Genomic DNA, 16795 nt, shown 5'->3' with positions numbered 1-16795 from the left:
TGACACCAATGCAGTGACCAGCTCCCAGCCCCTCTCCAGCCCCCAGAGCCCAGCTCCCCTGGTCAGGGATAGCGCAGAGAAAAACACACCATCAACATTTATTGTTCAGTTCTCCCCAGTGGGCCAGGGCTAGGGCTGAGGGGCTGGGACCCTATGAGAAGATCTGGGGCCCAGTGTGCCCGGTGGTCCCAAGGCCTGTTGGTCCTCCCCCTAAGCTTTCCAGGTCAAGAAGTCCTGGGGAGTCCCTGGCTGTGTCAGACCCGAGAAAGCTGCCTTCTCGGAGAAAAAGGACACGTGGCGGGAGAGGCCACATGATGCCTTAAAACGTGCCAATTCCAACATGAGCCCGTGACAGGAGGGAAACTGAGGCAAGAGGGTGGAACCCAGAAGAAAAAGTGACAGGAGGTCTGAAAGTGAGGTAGGGAGGAGCAGTATCTCTCAGGCCCTGAGGCAGAATGGGGAGAGAGGGAGTTTCCAGGTACTTCCTCCTGGCTCTGGAAGAGTGAGCAGAAGAGAAGTGGGGGTTCTGGTCAGTCAGGGGTGAGTCCTGAACAGCTCCATCCCCAGGTGTGTCTGCAAGGCAGCCATGCTTGAGGGGCTGCAGTGCCTGCACAGGTCCTGTGTGGCCCTGCCCTTGGTATGCACCAGAGGGGAGGCTGCCGCATCCTCGCCGGGCCCTCACTGAGCCTTTTTGGTCACCTTCTGGTTCTTCAGCATCACGTAGGTGATGAACAGCCCTGGAATATACAGATCAGAAAGGCCAGGTAAGATCCAGGGCACAGCGTGGCAGAGTGACCCATACATGGGGCCAAGGACCTCCCCAACCACCCTCCAGGCCACCTGGTCATCTCCCTAGTCATCCATCAAACCACACATCCGCCCACATTCATTCAACAAACATCCCTGAGTGCTTACCACCAGCCATTGGCTGCGTTTAGTGTTTCAGATTCTACAGGATACAAGATCCGCCTAACTCTCCCTCTCACCAGCGAACACCTGTCCACCTACCTACCTATTTCCCACCTGCCCACTCAACATCCAGCTTCCACTCACCCACCCACTCCATCATCCAGGCATCTGATTGTTGACCCATTCAAACCACTTTCTTGAGCACCAGCTTAGTGCCATGGCCTATGTAGGAGCTGAGGACACAGTAATAATGAAGACACAGTCCTAGCATGCCCACACTCTAAACCAGGGGAGACAGGAGAGGTGCAGGAATCATGCGCCAGGGTGACAAGGGGGTGAGAGGTGATTAAGGTGTGAGCAGTGCAATGATGGTGGCAGTGGAGGGAGCAGGAAAAGGGAAGACATCCCAGTAGAGTCCAGTGAGCCCCAGGCATCTGGAAGACTGATTGTAGCCCTGAGGGATGGACAGGAAAACCCCCAGGGTGAAGTGAAGGCGAGGAGCCTTAAGTAGATGTCCAGCAAGGTCAGGGGTGGGAGAGGATCATGGGGCGCCCCGCCAAATGCCCTTTTCACGGGAATGATGACTTACCCACAAACAGGAGCAGCAGGAGGCCAGCAGCTAGTGGGATGGCAACAGCATAGGCTCGGGGCAGGAAATACTTGTGGATGACATGCTGGCTGTCGATGAATGGCTGGCATCCAGGGCAGAGCTCTGGTGAGCATTCCCCGCCTTGCCCAGCACCCCCAAGCCCAACCATCCACCTCCCCCATCTCAGGGGCTGACCCCACTCTAACCACTGGGACAGCATTTGCTTTTCTTTAAGACGATGGCCATTTGGGTGCCTCGGGTTGTTTCCTTCCTTCGTTTACTTAATAGTTGTTTACTGGGCACTTGCCCTAAGTTAGTGCTGGGGACCTGGCAGGGAACAGGATAAAGGACTTGCTCTCAGGCCCTCACAGCCTAACAGGGGAAAAGGGTACATGAAGAAGCCTGGAGTGATTCCCAACCTGGGCTCCAAGCTCTTCTTTACTAACATTTTTCTCCAAAGGATACCAAGTTCTGCAAGACTTTGCCTTCCAAACGCACTGCCCTTCTTAAGCAGTAACAACGCCCCCCCCCCCCCCCCCCCACCAAATCCTAATGCCCTCACAAAACCCATTGGGACCCATCATGCCCAGGCGCCAGCAGGACAACCAGGACTAGCCCTCCCATCAAAGGCGGAGCAAATCAGGATCGGTGTAGCAGTTAAGGATATGGCCCTGGCCTCAACCCTTCTTCCCGAGCCTCAGCTTCCTCATCTATAAGACGGGGACGGCACTAGCACCTTCCTTGTAGGGCTATTCTGGAGATTTCATGAGCTATTCGGGTCAGGCACCTCGCAGAGTTCCCGACACATAATAGCTGCTTAAATGACGTCAGGAGTCGGCTGCAAGATCCATGAATGGAGGCGAGAGGGGGCGGGTAAGTACACATACCAAGAGGATCACCCAGGCGGTGTAGTAGGTGAAGATGATGAGGCTAACGGCGACGAGGCCGAGTCCCACCACCTGGTCCGTCCCCGTGGCCTGGAGAAAAGGGAGGGCTCAATTGACGAAGCGACTCCGCTTCGGTGAACTAACGGAGGGGGCGTCGCAGCCTGTTACGCTGGCACAGAGAGTGCCGGGCCTCGGCGTTTTCATCCGTACAATGGGCCGGCGGGAGAGCAATCCGGCTTTCGATGGCCCAAGCCCCGTCTCCATCACAGATCTGGGATCCCCAACCCCGACATTCCACCCCAAGCTCACCATTGCCCCGCGCTCCACACCGGAGCACCGAGCCACATCCGGTTCCGGATCCGGGCCCTCTGGCCTTCGGCCGCATGGCACGCCGGGAATCGTAGTCCTTACGCCGGCCCAGGCCCACAATGTCCAAGAAAGGCAGGCGCCGCCTCCCTGCTTTGCATGTCAGGAAATGTAGTTTCTCAAGAGCGTGGTGGGACAAGTTGTTCCTGAATCTTCCTAGGTATTGGGACCAAATTGAGAATCCAGACTGACCGGTACTCGTGGCCTCAGCCCTCTCGAACCCGGCCCAGAAGAAAAGTCCATTTCTAAAGATCCCAAAGTCCCAAGGCCTGAGCGGGATGGGGGGGGTGGGGGCAGAAGTCTCATTTCTCAGATGGGGAAAATGAGACTCAGAGAGGGGCGAGGTCTGGCAGGAGATCACAATTCGAGTCGGAGGCGAAGCCAACACCAGAACCTACGGCCCTGCTTCCTGGTCCCGAGACCCTAACTAGTCTGTGGAAGGAAGGATACAGAGAACGGTCACTCCCCCGCCGGGGTCGGAGGAGGAAGGGCTGGTTTCGATTGGCTGTCGGGGGGATGGGGAGGATTTCGATTGGCTGTCGGGAGGAAGTGCTCGGAGTAGAGGCTTAGTGAGGGGCAGGGGCAGGGGCAGGGGCAGGGCCGGACTGCTCCCGGCCAGAAACCCCCATCAAGGCCCCCTGGCTTCCCTATCCTCCCTTCGCCGCAGGGATGTGGCCAGGGTGACCCTCCCTCTCCTCACCGCCCGCCTCTCCGGAGTGTCGCGACCGCCAGGCAGCAGCTCAGACAGGTCTTCGGCAGCAGCGTCTGCAGCCCCCCGCCCAGCCTTGGAGGCCGTTTCCTCTGAGAGCAGGGGGAGGTGGGGCCTCATCCTTGATCTTTGCGGCGTCCTCCAGTTCTGGGGTCTGGAACTCTGCCTTCCCACACCTCGGGGGCTTGCTGCTCCTCACTCATCAGGTTGACAGGGCTCGTTCCCTCCTCTGTGCTCCACAGGCCCATGTGTCTCCATGATGACTTTTCACCGCATTTTTAAAATTTTTAAAATATATTTTTATTGATTTTAGAGAGGAAGGGAGAGGGATAGAAACATCAATGACGAGAATCATTGATCAGCTGCCTCCTGTCCGCCCCCTACTGGGGATCGAGCCTGCAACCTAGGCATGTACCCTTGGCAGGAATCGAACCTGGGACCCTTCCTTCAGTCTGCAGGCCAACACTCTATCCACTGAGCCAAACCGGCTAGGGCTGTCACCATATTTTAATTATTCGATTAACTTGATCTGGCCCACCTGACTCTGGGCTCCCTGAGGGTAGAGTCTGTGGTCACTGCTGTATCCCCAGTACCTAGAAAGGGGCTTCACAAAGTAGCTTTGAATCAACCAACCGGCTTTAAGATTCTGTGGCTGTTTGGATCTTGGGATATAGCATTGGGGAGGTGGGGGTGAGGCACCTAGAGATATGGCCTGAATCGGGCATGTTCCTTCTAGCAGCAGCTGTCTCTTTGGGTTGTCTGAGCCCATCTCTGACTATGGGGACTGCCCTCCCAAAGCTGGCAGGAGCAATCTCATTTTTCACTTAGCAATACTGTGTTCCAAAGGAGCGACCCTTTTTGGCCAAGAGCCCAATTTCTTCCCTCTCTGTCTCAGGACAGACTTTGGGCTCAGCTGAGAGCCAGCGTTTCTTTCCCCAGGTGTGCCCTGAATGGAGGAAGGCGACTGAGAATCAGCCTCCAGGGCTTACAGGGGCTATGCCTGGGCATCAGCCCTGAGAAGGGGTGGGGATAATGCAGCGGCAGGGATGCGGCCTGGTAGTCCGGTTCCTCCTGGCCTGTCCAAAGCCAGTGAGGTTTCCTGCCACTTCTGAGCTCATTAAAGGTCCAGGGTGCCTTGTCTTTCTCAAAGCTTGGTGCAGACTCCTCTGTAACTTTAAACTGGGGCAGGAAGCGAGGGGCCCAGGCCTGGAAATTTAGACAGGGTGGGGACATGCTTGGGACCTCCCGTAGGTCATGCTGTACACCCAACTTTCTCATTTGATCCACAACCTCATTTGCAGCTGAGAAAATGGATAGCTTTTTGTCTTCGGGCACACTTGCTAGAGGGCACCCAAGTGCTGGGAGGCCCATAGAGCAGTGGTTAGAACTAGGCTCTGAGGTCAGAGCTGCCCTTACTAGACCTGAGACTGGCAAGAAACCACACTTGCGGGCTTCAGTTCCCTCCCCTGCACTCTGGTGTAATAAAGGTGGTAATAATTGTGACTTCAGCCAGGACTTGGGGAAGCCTGGCCACTTACTTCTTCTCCATCCCCCAAAGCATCACACTTGGCTTCCATCTGATGCTGTCTTTGACCCCAAAGTCAAGTGGACAACACAAATAAATAAGAACCAATATGCCATAAACAAAACTGCAACATTTAATTATTCCCCCAAACCAAGACACTGACACTAGGCTGATTTCCCTTTACAATGTTATTTTCTACAGTAGAAGCTGGGACAGAGATACAAACACAGCCCACTGAATCAGGGTGTGGTGGTGGCAACATTCTGTTAGAAAAGAGGGGAATTAAAAAAAAAAAGACACCCGCCCCCCCCCCATCTCCCTCAAGAGAAGAACGTAGACATTCTCCATCCTGGCAGATCATGCCATGTGGTCAGTTTGTGGGGTAACCAAAAATAATAGCCTAAAAATATTGTAGATTTTTATTTTCTTTAAATCTCCTAGTAAAAACGTTAAACTGTCTTCCAAGATTCCAAACTGACATTGCATAGACCAATTCCTTTCCAAAAATATCTCTAATATATTCCTCTCTCTCTCTCTCTCTCTATAGAATTTTAAGTCTAGGAGCTGTGGGCGCCTAGTGGGAAGTCACTGAGCTTGAGGGGACCGGAGGGCTCCCATGTGGGGATGGGGCCAGGGCTCTAGGCCTCCAGTTCCAGCCAGCATTCATTTGGTTATGGCCAAATTCGCAGTCCAATTTCCCTGGCCCAGGGCCCGGCATGGGAGGATGTGGCAGGCTCTGTCTCCTGGGGTGACTGTCAAGTTCAGACCTCATCTGGAGTGAGGCTGGGGTTCCTAGTTTGGGGAGTCTCCCCACCAGCACCAAAGCCAGCTGTTTTATGCCCAAAAGCCCCAGAACTGAACCAGACACCAAATACACCTTCCCACTGGGCTGAGGTCCTGCAGACACGGGGCGGAAAGGGCGGTTCCCCATATTCTGGGGGTCACTACATGTGGAGACAGTGCAGTCAATCCCCTTTTAAAGTGCCGGTGTCTATGGGACAGGAAGGGACCCACAGAGCTGACCAGAGCCTTCTCCAGCCAGAGCAAACGCTCCATCCTGCCTCGGCAGGCACCTTCTAACATTCATCTTCTGAAAGGGTTAGGTGATTAAAAACAACAAAATCCTAGAAATGTTCTGGCCCAATGCTGGGAGGTTCCAAGACCAAGACTCCAACTCTTGCCAGCTGGGGCAGAAGGACAAGGACCCTCCCAGCCTGGGGAGGACACCCTCACTCCCACCCCTACCAGAGGGAGCAGCAGTAACCCGCCCCGTCCAGATCACCAGCACTGCTGGGACCAGTCAGTGGGCGGGGCAGAGAACAGAACCACCTCCCCTCACCTGGAGGAGGAAAAATACCTAACTTCGAACCCAAAAAAAGGAAGGGCGAAAAGAGAAAAAAAGAAGTGTAGGGTAAACACCAGCCTGCTGGGTTTATACAAAAATGGGTGAAATTAAGAGCGGCAGGGGATCTGTCCCGGGTCTGGCTGGCAGCCAGCACCACCTTCAAGCAAGTAACGAGGACAGGGAGGAAAGTGCTCAGAGCAGAGGCTCAGTGAGGGGCAGGGGCAGGGGCAGGGCCAGACTGCTCCCCACCAGAGACCCCCATAAAGGACCCCTTGCCCAGAGAGGGGAAGCTTTCAGAGGAGGGCTCAGGCTTTGGGGGCCAGGAAGCCAGCTCCAGCTGGTCCAGTCCCAGCCCATCTGTCCCTCCAGCAGTGGCCTCAGCCTGGGCCAGCTGACCCTGAGGGGAGAGAGAAGGGGTGGTGCTTGCCCAGCCCAGTCAAGCCCCATACCTCCAAGGGCTGGGGAGGCACCTGCCTGGCTTTCTACAAGAAACCAGCTGCTCAGGGCCCAGCCCGGGGCAGAGGGGAACCGTCTTCGAAGCTCAGACCTTTCTCAGCATGGCTCAGGCCTGAGCGGCAGCGAATTGGAGGGAGGAGAGGTGGCGCCACGTTCCAGCCGGGCTGCTAGGGCTGGGCCGCTGGCTGCACAGCAGGCAGTGCCCAGGAATCCTTGGGAAGGGGTCAGAGGGAGGGCAGGCGAGGGCCGGTGGGGCTGTGCTAGACACAAGCATGTGCAAAGTGCAGGCTGCCTGGGCAGCAGGAGAACATTCGTTGGGGGAGGGAGTCTCAAACTGGAGTGTGGGAGGGGTCTGAGGTCTTGGCTCCCAGGAGGAGGCCGCCAGCGGGTCCCCCAGGGCACAAGGAAGGGAGAGCTGAAGCACTAAGCAGTCAGAGGGCCACAGTGGCAGGATTCTGGGGGTGAACTGGCCCCCAAGGGCAAGGGGGCAATGGAACAGAGCCCTGCCAGGGCATGGTTGAGCTGGCGCTCCTAGAGTGAGTGGGGACACAGGGCAAGAGGCCCCTCGGCCACAAGCAGCTCCGCGTGTGTAGGAGCTGCTGCATGTCCTCATCGAGGGGCCGGGTGGGGCTCCAGCAGGGCATCCTGGCCATCTTGGCCTTGCCCACCTACTTCATGGGCCTGCCCTCTAGTGGTTCAGAGAAGAATATTCACAGTGGTGCCCAGGCCCTAGGCCAGGAAGGTCCCAGCATGGATGGGAGGACAATGGAATGATGCATTGGGGCAGGAGTGGGGCTGGAGTGCATGGAGGAGGCACAGATGAGATGCAGAGTGGATGGTGATCCAAAGGGGAAGGACCCTCGTGGAATGACACGGATCTGGACACCCGCAACGGCAGGGCCCTTCTCCAGCCTGGACACCGGCTCCTCAATGGCTTTCAATCACGACTGGCTTGTAGACCCCAGAGGAGACCCTGTGGGAAGAGACAGATCAGCTCATCCAGGAGGCCAGGGGGAGATGGCAGGTGCAATTTTGAGCCGTGGCAGCAGGGGTCAGCAGAGCAGCACCAGGGGGCAGGTCTGGGGCCCTGGGCAGCCCAGCCAAGTTCTCCTCCAGCTCTGGCTCTGGATGTTAAATAGGCACTTTCCAACCCTGCTCACAGGAACGGGGGGAAGAGCCTGCAGTACAACCCTGCACGTGGGAATCTCCTCCACCCACTTGTTCATTCAGTGAGTCAGGCGCACTATAAATAAATGGCTAAGAGGGCACTGGCCTTCTATAAACTAGAGTTCAAGGCAACGTTTGATCCTACCACCCCTCGTCTGTGACTATACCCAGCACCTCACTCAGTGCCTGGTGTTCAATAAACACCTGTCCAATACATCATCACTGTTGAGGGGTTCCCAGACCCAGGAGGAAGGGAAAGCAGGGTCCAAAATAAAGACTATTAAGCTGCCGCCCTGTGCCCAGCTCTGTGCGAGGCACTTTCCAAGGCTGCCTCTGACACCCTCAGTGCCAACCCCGGAGCACTGTCCCAGGTCCACACCATTCGAGAGATGGAGAAACTGAGGCTCAGAGAGAGGTGCTGGCCCCAGGCCACACTGTGGTGACAAGAGCAGGCATTCAAAGCCAGGTCAGCACCACGCTCCCATGGCCACCCTAACCACCCCCCCGAGCCTTCATCCCTACCTGTTGGCCAGCTGGATGCCACTCAGCGTGGTGGAGCCATCGCGGCTCACAAATAGCCGGAGGTTGCTGTCTGCGGGAACACAGGAGAGGACGGAGGCTGAGCAGGGCGGGAGTCCCTGGAGCAGGTGGCACTGTCCCCCCAGCCCGCCCGGCGTGGGCAGCTCACCCTCAGTGTTGCTGCCGTCGGTGAAGTCCTGGCTCTGCATGATCTTCTCCACGATGTCATCTGCATCGATCCGAGTGTCATCCACCCAGGTCGGGTGGCTCTCCACCGAGTCCTTCTTCCGCCTGGAGCAGGGCGGGCAGAGTCACACAGTCAGGCTAGTAACGGGCACAGTGATGACCGCAGCGGCCACCTACATCGCTCAGGATGCTCTCTGTGCACATGAAAGTTTGTTCACATGGTATTCACGTTACTGCATATGCAGCCCTGCTGTGCAGGTGCCACATCACCTGGTCTTACAGAGGAGGACGCAGAGGCTCTGAGAGGCCTAGCAGGGACCTAAGCTACACTAAGTCATACACAGCAACCGCTGACGGAGCACGTACGCGCCAGTTAGGTCAGGGCTAACTCATGAACATCAACTGGTTGAGTCATCAGCATCCAACCCTGAGGCAGGGACCCTAGTGTCCCGTGTTACAGGCAAAGAAGCAAAGGTTCAAGGAGCCACCGGGAGGGGTCTGTTCTCCAAAACGCTGAGCAGTGAGACTCACCGGAACGAGCGGTCTGACAGATGCGCGGGCCGGGGAGGCCGGGGTGGCTTCTCGGGGGGCCGGTGCTCACGCTCGCCACCCTCGGGGCCCTCCACCGTCATGCTGAGGCCACCAGAGGCACTGCTGCTGGTGGACGTGTTGCGACGGTGCGTCAGGTCGGAGAGGCTGGAGGAGCGCGAGTGCTCCGTGCTGTAGCCTGGGTGGAAGGGGCGTGCATTACAACGGAGCTGGGCAATATGGAAGGCCAGGGGCATGGGCTGGGCGGGCACCCACCAGAGATCTTGGACTGCTGGCTGGCATAGCTGGAGTTGCGGGAGTGGCCAGAGTGGAACACCTCCTCGGGGCTGGACAGGTTCTGGTCTGTCTCCTCCGGAAGCCCTGGAAGGCATGGAGCGGGCAGGGGTTACCAGTGGTGCCCGTCCTCTCACTGCGTCTGGCGGGGTGTGGGGTGGAGGGACACTATGTAAACTGACGTCAGTAGGAGCGGCAATCTGCTCCAAGCCACAGTTCACCATCTGAACCCAGGGTCATTCATTCTACAAATATCTGTCAGGGTCCGCCTCCATGCAGGGTGCTCTACTGGGTGCTGTGAACAGGAGACAGGGTGTCACAGGCCACTGGGGAGGAAGAATATTTAACAAACATGACCCACAATTTCAGTGAGTGGTGCAGAGCAGTGTGGGGTCTGACCCAGCCTGAGATCAGGGAGGGCTTCTCTGAGGCAGTGGCCTTAATGTGAGACCATCAGGAGGCGTGGGAGGAAGCATGGCAGATAAGGCATCAAAGGGCCTTCCGGAGGGAACTAAGGCAAAGGCCCTGAAGCTTGTGAGCTCCGGTCAATGCAGCTAAAATAAAGCAAACCAGGGTGAGGGGAACTGGCTGACAGCCCTGTCCCAAGTCACCCAGAGGCCCAACTTCGAAACTAACATCCCAGCACTCCCCAGCAGGAGGTGCAGGGGAGCCAGGGGGCTCCACCCAGGGCCGTGGGTACCACCCACCAGGCCTCCTGTGGTAAACACAGGAAGCAAGGGCTTGCCCAGCCCCTCTTTGGAGATGAGCACAGCCAGGCCACCAGCTGGACCCCAGGCCTGTGTCCCCACCCAAAGTCAAGCGGCTTTTTAAGCCCCCAACAGGTCCTCTGCAGGGGGGTCAGGGGTAGAGAAAACGAGCCACAGAGGCATTCGGGGCTCATACCCCACACTGCCTGGGAGAGCCATCTCTGCTACTCTGCACAAAAGCCTTATCTGTACTGGGGTGGCCTGCTCCCCAGATCTCTGCTCTGGGGACCCCTACCCAGAAGCTGGAGAAAGTAATAATGCTGGGAAGCCTGCATTCCCAAGTCCAAGCCCAGGCTGAGGCAGCAAGCACCCCAGCTCTCCACTCTGGGCTCACTGGCTGGGTCTCCAGGAAAAGTGGGAGTGGAGGGAGTTGACCGTTGAGATCAGGGGTCCCTCCCTGCTGCCAGCCCCCGAGGGCAGAAACCAGCAAACATCTGCTGAGCCACCGGGCACCGTGCCCTAATTGCTCTTGCGACACAAACTAGGGCCACCACGTGCCGCCTTGCCAGAGCCTCCTCTCCTGGTGGTGCCTCCTCTCCTGCTGGCACCTCTCCTCCTAATCACCAAGCCTCTCCTCTGGGAATGCAGGCTCGTCTGAAATTTTATAACATTAGTAATAATAACTGAGTAGACATCCACAGAGTACATACTCTGTTCAGGCAAGGCCACACATTTGCTCAGTTCATCCCCCAAGCAACCCAAGATGTGGTTACTACTGCTGATCCCATTTTACAGGAGGACAATGAGGCCCAAGAGGCAACATGGCCAGTCAAGGTCACGTAGCAGGTGGGGGAGGACAAAAGCTCACAGCACACATCCCTCTGCCAGGAACACTGTGCCCCATGCCCCGGATTCAGCTCAAATGCCATCACTTCAGGGAGACTTCCCTGGCCCCAGAGAGATGCCTTCCGTGTCCCTCTCACGGCTCTTTCTTTGTAGGTAGACATGCCCTTGACTTAGTTATTGTCTGATTGACGCTTGTCTCTCCTGCTACATGGGGAGGGCCACGGGGTCAGGGACACCACGTCAGTCTCTGTCCAGGGCACTGCACGGTGCTGGCACACGGGAGGGGCTTGCACAATGTCTGCCTAATGGAAGCACGGACACCTCGGAGGTAAAGGGAGGCGCAGGGTAAGGCGGCAGGTAGGGAACGGTACCTGAGCCGAGAATGGTGGGCCGGATCTTGGGGGGCCTGGACCCTGTCAGGGAGTTGGTGGTGCTGCTGCAACTGCTGCTGGTCCCGCCTCCCTTACACGTCAGCTGCAGGGAGGAATCCTGGCCTGGGATGGAGATGGACTTGGCAGTGGACGGCGGCCTTGGGAGGATAGAGAGGGGTATGACTGTGTGCCCCAGTCCTGGGGCCAGCTGAGCCCCCACTCCTCAGCCTGCACCCACACTCACGTCTTGAAGCAGGGGTCTCCAGAGAGCAGGAACATCCCGATGGTGACCTGTGAGACAAGGAGAAGTCAGCCATACCACGTCCACTCACTCAGCCCAGGCGCCTGGACTCCTGCGGCCTCCCTGCTCCGGCTTCAGACAGGGCTCAGAGTCTGATCCCGTCTCTGCCCCCTGCTGGCCCTGGGGAAGCCCTGAGGAAGGCAGAACTGAGCCTGACATCTGCTTCATGGGATAGAGGAGAGGATGCAGCGAGATGAGGGTCACTTGGCTTAGCACCAGGCTGGGAGTGACTGAGCAGCAAAAGCCAGCTCCCACTACTTCAAAACTACAGCCAGACTGGGAGCCGTCCGGTAGGACCGCACAGTCACTCTCCCTCAGTGCCCAGGGCTCTGAGTGGGCGTGGGAAGGAAGGAGGCTGGAGAAGCCGGCCCAGTGAGAAGGGGGTTCATAGTCCAACAGAGGCAGGGGCTTAGAGAAAGTTTCTTGAGTGAAGTAAAGCAAAAACCCGTTAGAAACTTAAGAATTTAACATCCACTTGGGCAAAGATTCTGGCAATGGCCCAAACAAGGCAATGTTTGGGTTCCCAAATCTGGGCTGAGATGGAACGACAGGTGGGAAAGAGGCTCAGATCCCAGCCACCACCAACAAAAAGAAGACCACTGGGTTGAGGAGCTTCTTAAAAAAATTTACGGATTATTTTTTTGGCCACGATAGCAGCCTACAAAGGAGGTGACGGTGCCAGGTTGTAGAGGAGGGAAGAGACCCAGACTCGGAGGATGCGACTGCTCAAGACCCTGGAGACAGGCTGAGGCCTTGAAGCCAAGGCCACCTGCCCCTCGGGTGCCCTTGATCTGGCCTGAGATGCATGGGCCCACTGGGGCGAGGCTGAAAGCTCCCTGCTCCCACCACAATTAGCCTATACTTTCTCGGTGCCCCGATTCCTCTGCACAGGGTCTGGGAGGCCCCAGAGCCTCTGCCCACCACTGCTGGCCCAGCTCTGCCCTGGCACCACATGCTCCCACTGGGTCGGGCGGCAGAGGTGCAGTTAGGGCAAGGCTGTTTTCCCAACCAGGTGGAAGGGCGTGGAGACAAGGAAGAGAGGTGTGCGGGTGGCAGATGCCCAGATATCTCTGCCCGGGGGGAGGGAGCTGCCCCGCCACCGGAAACTTGCACGTGGGTCTCTGGAGCAGCCGCCCTCAGCCTGCCAGGTGGAGGGGCGGCAGGTCCTTCCGGTCATGACGCTTCACCTCAGGCTGCCTCATGTCACGTGGGGCAATGGGAGGACCTGACTGTGGTCTCAGTCCCAGCCCTGCTGTGGCCCCGGGGCTAGTGATCTAACCGGTGCCTCAACTGCTTCCTGTGCAAAACGGGGACTAATAATACACCCCGAGCCCCACGGGGCTGTTGTCAGGCATCACAAGACAAGAGGCGGCAGCACTCAGCAAGGCTGGTCTCACCGAACCCTTAAAGAGACTGTTGGGGTCCAGCCCCTGACTATGGATGGGGAAACTGAGGCTGTGGCCGAGCCAGGCCTTGGATGGTGGTTTCCTGACCCAGGACCCACATCCTCCCACTATCCCTCACTGCTGTCCAGGGGAAGAACCTGTATTTTTAACAACCGTCCAGGGAACCTGGTGAGGAGCAGGGCTGCCCGGTCCCAGGGTGAGAGGGGACAGAGAGGCAGCAGGGCCAGTACCTTGAGGATAGAGTTGTCCTGGCGGGTGTTCTTCGTGTCATACCCCTCCAGCAGGCAGCAGCGCACGGTGGAGCCCGAGCCCGCAAACTCAGCCAGGTTCAAGTCGGCAAAGCCCAGCTGGGAGGGAGAGAGGAGAGGAGACTGGGCGGCTGCAGGGAGTGTGGGTGGCGGGCTGGCAGCACAAGGGTTAACTTGGCGAAGGGGGAGGGGCAGGCAAAGCCCCTGGGACACATCACAGCCCAGACTGCCTGTTGCATAACCTGCACCCAAGGACAGGGGCCCGGCTGGTGGCTGGGGTTGGCGGCTCCAACGTGGCAGAGCCAGGAGCTCACATCCCTGAGCCACACAAAGCGCCCTTTGTGCTGTGTCCCAGAGTGCACCGGGGCAGCGCCTGAGATGAAAGGACATTGTTGTCTATGACACAGACACATTGTTCCCTGGGAGACAAGGCTGCGCTGTGGGAGCTGCCAGGACAGTGGGCAGGGGGGAGGAAAATCCCGTGGGAACTTGGCGTTGGGATGGTGGGTGGGGGCACTCCGCAGGGTGCGCAGGAGCCCCTCCTGGAGGCTGGAGTGAGGGTCCTCAGATACAGAGAGAGGAGCAGGGATGGGGAAGGAAGTGGAGAAAGTTCGAGAACAGGGTCTGTGAGTTCAGGCCTTTTAGATGGAAGCCAATTCTGACAGACCTGGAGGGGCAACAGAGGCTCAGGTGAGGGGATGCTGGGATTAGAACTTGGGGGACGTTTACTGAGCACCTGCTGTGTGCAAGTCTCTCCTGCAGACTTTGGGGCATGGGTGCCAGAATCAAGGACTAAAATCAAATTCCAGTCCCGCTATCAACTCAGTGACCCCCACCTTACAGACAAGGAAGCCGGTTCAGAGAGGAAGTGGCATGGGCAGGGCCCCAGGGGGCTTAACCAGCACAACCAGCCTGAACTAGGCCTGACCAGCTGCACGTCTTGCCACCTCTCTGGGCCTCAGTTTCCTTCTCTGTGTCCAGGTGCTGAGCCAGTGTGGACGGTTGATGGGAGAGCAGGAAGGGAAGGGCCTGGCAGGTCTGACGCGTGCTAGGCGCATGACAAACATTTGCCGGCTGGACGTAGGATGCTCCAGCTGTTTGCTGGTAGTTTCTTTCCTGGCTGGGCAGCTGTCCTCACCCACGTGAATCAACAGGAGGAGAAATTTCCACTCTGATGCCTTCCACAGGCCGGTTCTGGCCACCCTGCCCTCTGCCCCTGGAGAGGCACATGAGTGAGCAGACAGGGCAGAGCACACAGCCCAGAGCCCAGAGCTTCCTGAACTCTGGTTGGTGGGAAGGAACACGCCCTGTGCACAGGGTGAGGTGAGGCAAAGGCATTTCCCCTCCGACCTGAGTGAGCCCCCTCCACCCCCCCCGCCGAAACATGCTACCTCCCTGGGGAGCCCCAGAGGGTGGGCTGTGAGTCCCCATAGAGAAGGGGCTTTAAGGGCAGAGCAAGCTTATTCAAAACCAGAGGTAACCCGTCTTCTCCTGCCTTTCCCAGTGGAAAAGGTTGTAATGTGGGGGCTGAACTCTGTGGGCGCAGTGAGAACCTAGCAACTACACACATGCAACACGGAGACTGGCTGAGTCCCCCGTCCCCCAGCCACACAAAGGGACACCGCTGCTCTTAAAGCAAAAGGGAATTTGTGATGACATGAGAACATGCCCGTGACGTACTGGCGAGAAAAGCAGCAGGCTGCAGAATCCACTCAGTGTAGTTAAAACAGGTCCCTTTTGTGTAGTTAAAAGTCACACTGCCTGCACATACACAGGACTCATGCAAGGTGCTATTTTACAGTTCTCTAAACTATATCCAACATTTTACTCATTGCTCTGTGTGTATGATATATTCCATAATATTTTTTTCTTAAAAGGCCTGGAACAGTCCTAAGGAATCCCAATGCTGGGATGGGGGAGGGGCCTGGAGAGGAAGGGGACATAAACTACCCTTTGCACTCTATGGACGTCAGCAAAGATATGCTGTGTGTCTGTGAAGTGTAAAGACGGTCAATAGAGATATTTCCAAAAAACAATACATCTCCTAAAGGGCCGAGTGTCTCCTGTTTGGGGCAGAAATGGGGCTGGAGGTTCTTCTGGAAGCTTCTTTCATTGCCTGTCCCCCCATCCCATCCCACCAGCCGTCACACAGTTCCACTCACCTTGGAATAAGTCTTCCCACCTTTCAGCTCCTGCACAGAGAGACAGCAGGGTGAGTAGGAAATCCAAGGGACCTCATATGTCTCCCCAATTCCCCAATCCCCCCAAAAGTGACCGCCAGTGGAGGAGGACAAGAAAAGCAGCAGAGTGACCCATTATCTCTGAGGGGGACAAGCCAGGGGACGGGCCTACAGCCACCAGAGAAGTGGCCCCACACCCCCAGCCCCGGCCCAAAGCCCAGCCTCACCTTGCGTACCGACACCCGGAAGATGCAGGGGTCCAGCAGGCCAGTGGCCGGGTTGGCGCTCATCTTACACACGAAGGTGAACCGCTTCCGCCACCGCACGCAGTTCTCCTGCACCTCCTCCCTGCGGGCCAGACAGACAGGTGAGCACAGATGCAGGTCAACGCCCAGCGAACCAGGAGGGACCGGACTCACCTCTAGGGAGGCAATGACGGGAGGGGAAGAGGAAGGAAGGGGAGCTCTCGCTTTTCACTTTGTATCACAAAGTGACTGCAGTTTCATAACAAGAATGTGCTTGTGTAAGTGTTGTAAAAACAAAAATATGCCATAAAAAATGAAAAACACAAGGCGGGTGAGGGCAGGCTGGGGGCAGCTGCCCCCTCCCTCTGCTCCCAGCGCTGTGCCCCCACCCCCTTGTTCTGTGGCCTTGGGTGACTCGTTCCGCTGCCATTACCTCCCACTGGCCATGTCAAGTGACCCTCCCAGCAGTGTTCCCAGGCTGGACTACCGGTCCATTTTACAGGTGAAGAGACCGAGGCTAGGTAAACTGCCCCGTCCCACCCAGCCAGGAAGCAGCAGGCCCTAAGCCCGGCCCACCTGGCTCCAGGCTCCAGAGTCCCCTTCTTCACCACTAGTAACAACAGTAGCAGCTAATGCTCACACAGCACGTCCCATGTGCTTTACGAACCAGGGCCAGCCAGCCATGGTCACGCCAACCCTTCCCACAGGGCAGCACTAATCCAATCCCACATTCAAAGGAACCAGGACTCTGACAGATGGCGGAGCAGACCAGGGTCTGAACCCAAGCAGCCTGGCTCAGGTGCCACACATTTAACCCTCACCACCCCAGGTCTAAGACACTACTCGGGCCCCTCAGCTCTCCTGACACTAACTTGGGGTCTGTCCTTGCAGCCCCCCGAGTTCTTCCTGGGCCTGGGGGGCATGACCAAGCCCCAAATTCAGAATCCACTTAAGAGGAAAGCGCTCTGTGCCCTGGGAGTGAGTGGGAGTTGGGGGAAGCAGCTCATCTGA

At 57.3% G+C, this 16795-nt stretch overlaps 2 protein-coding genes across 2 annotated transcripts in view; both read right to left on the bottom strand.

Moving 5' to 3' along the window:
• Positions 1 to 81: 81 nt before the first annotated feature.
• DPM2 (dolichyl-phosphate mannosyltransferase subunit 2, regulatory) lies at positions 82 to 3004 on the bottom strand. The gene is made up of 4 exons (XM_070430592.1): positions 2695 to 3004; positions 2386 to 2475; positions 1499 to 1601; positions 82 to 737 (listed from the first exon to the last, which is right to left on the bottom strand). The coding sequence occupies exons 1-4, from the start codon at positions 2695 to 2697 to the stop codon at positions 679 to 681; spliced, it is 255 nt and encodes an 84-aa protein (XP_070286693.1). The 5' UTR covers positions 2698 to 3004; the 3' UTR covers positions 82 to 678.
• A 2091-nt stretch (positions 3005 to 5095) lies between these two features.
• The window catches only part of EEIG1 (estrogen-induced osteoclastogenesis regulator 1), a 35505-nt gene continuing 23805 nt past the window's right edge, over positions 5096 to 16795 (bottom strand). The window contains exons 2-11 of the mRNA XM_070430590.1: positions 15767 to 15887; positions 15522 to 15551; positions 13342 to 13458; positions 11649 to 11695; positions 11405 to 11562; positions 9463 to 9567; positions 9190 to 9385; positions 8642 to 8763; positions 8476 to 8545; positions 5096 to 7759 (exon numbers count right to left, since the gene is read on the bottom strand). Of these exons, the coding sequence (XP_070286691.1) occupies positions 7714 to 7759; positions 8476 to 8545; positions 8642 to 8763; positions 9190 to 9385; positions 9463 to 9567; positions 11405 to 11562; positions 11649 to 11695; positions 13342 to 13458; positions 15522 to 15551; positions 15767 to 15887 (1012 nt within the window). The 3' untranslated portion in view covers positions 5096 to 7713. The remainder of the gene's footprint in view (positions 7760 to 8475; positions 8546 to 8641; positions 8764 to 9189; positions 9386 to 9462; positions 9568 to 11404; positions 11563 to 11648; positions 11696 to 13341; positions 13459 to 15521; positions 15552 to 15766; positions 15888 to 16795) is intronic.

The sequence above is a fragment of the Myotis yumanensis genome, unplaced genomic scaffold (genome assembly GCF_028538775.1).
Source record: "Myotis yumanensis isolate MYYU_CA2020_CCGP unplaced genomic scaffold, mMyoYum1.0.hap1 SCAF_12, whole genome shotgun sequence".
NCBI lineage: Eukaryota > Metazoa > Chordata > Mammalia > Chiroptera > Vespertilionidae > Myotis > Myotis yumanensis.
The sequence above is the reverse complement of the archived record's forward strand: the minus strand, read 5'-3'. Positions and strand labels throughout refer to the sequence as shown.

Excerpts from the sequence above, each read along its gene's own strand:
- DPM2 (XM_070430592.1), bottom strand. Across the intron at positions 1,602-2,385 it reads CCGCCTGGGTGATCCTCTTG|CCATTCATCGACAGCCAGCA; the intron begins GTATGTGTACTT and ends CCTGGATGCCAG. Across the intron at positions 738-1,498 it reads CCTGCTGCTCCTGTTTGTGG|GGCTGTTCATCACCTACGTG; the intron begins GTAAGTCATCAT and ends TGTATATTCCAG.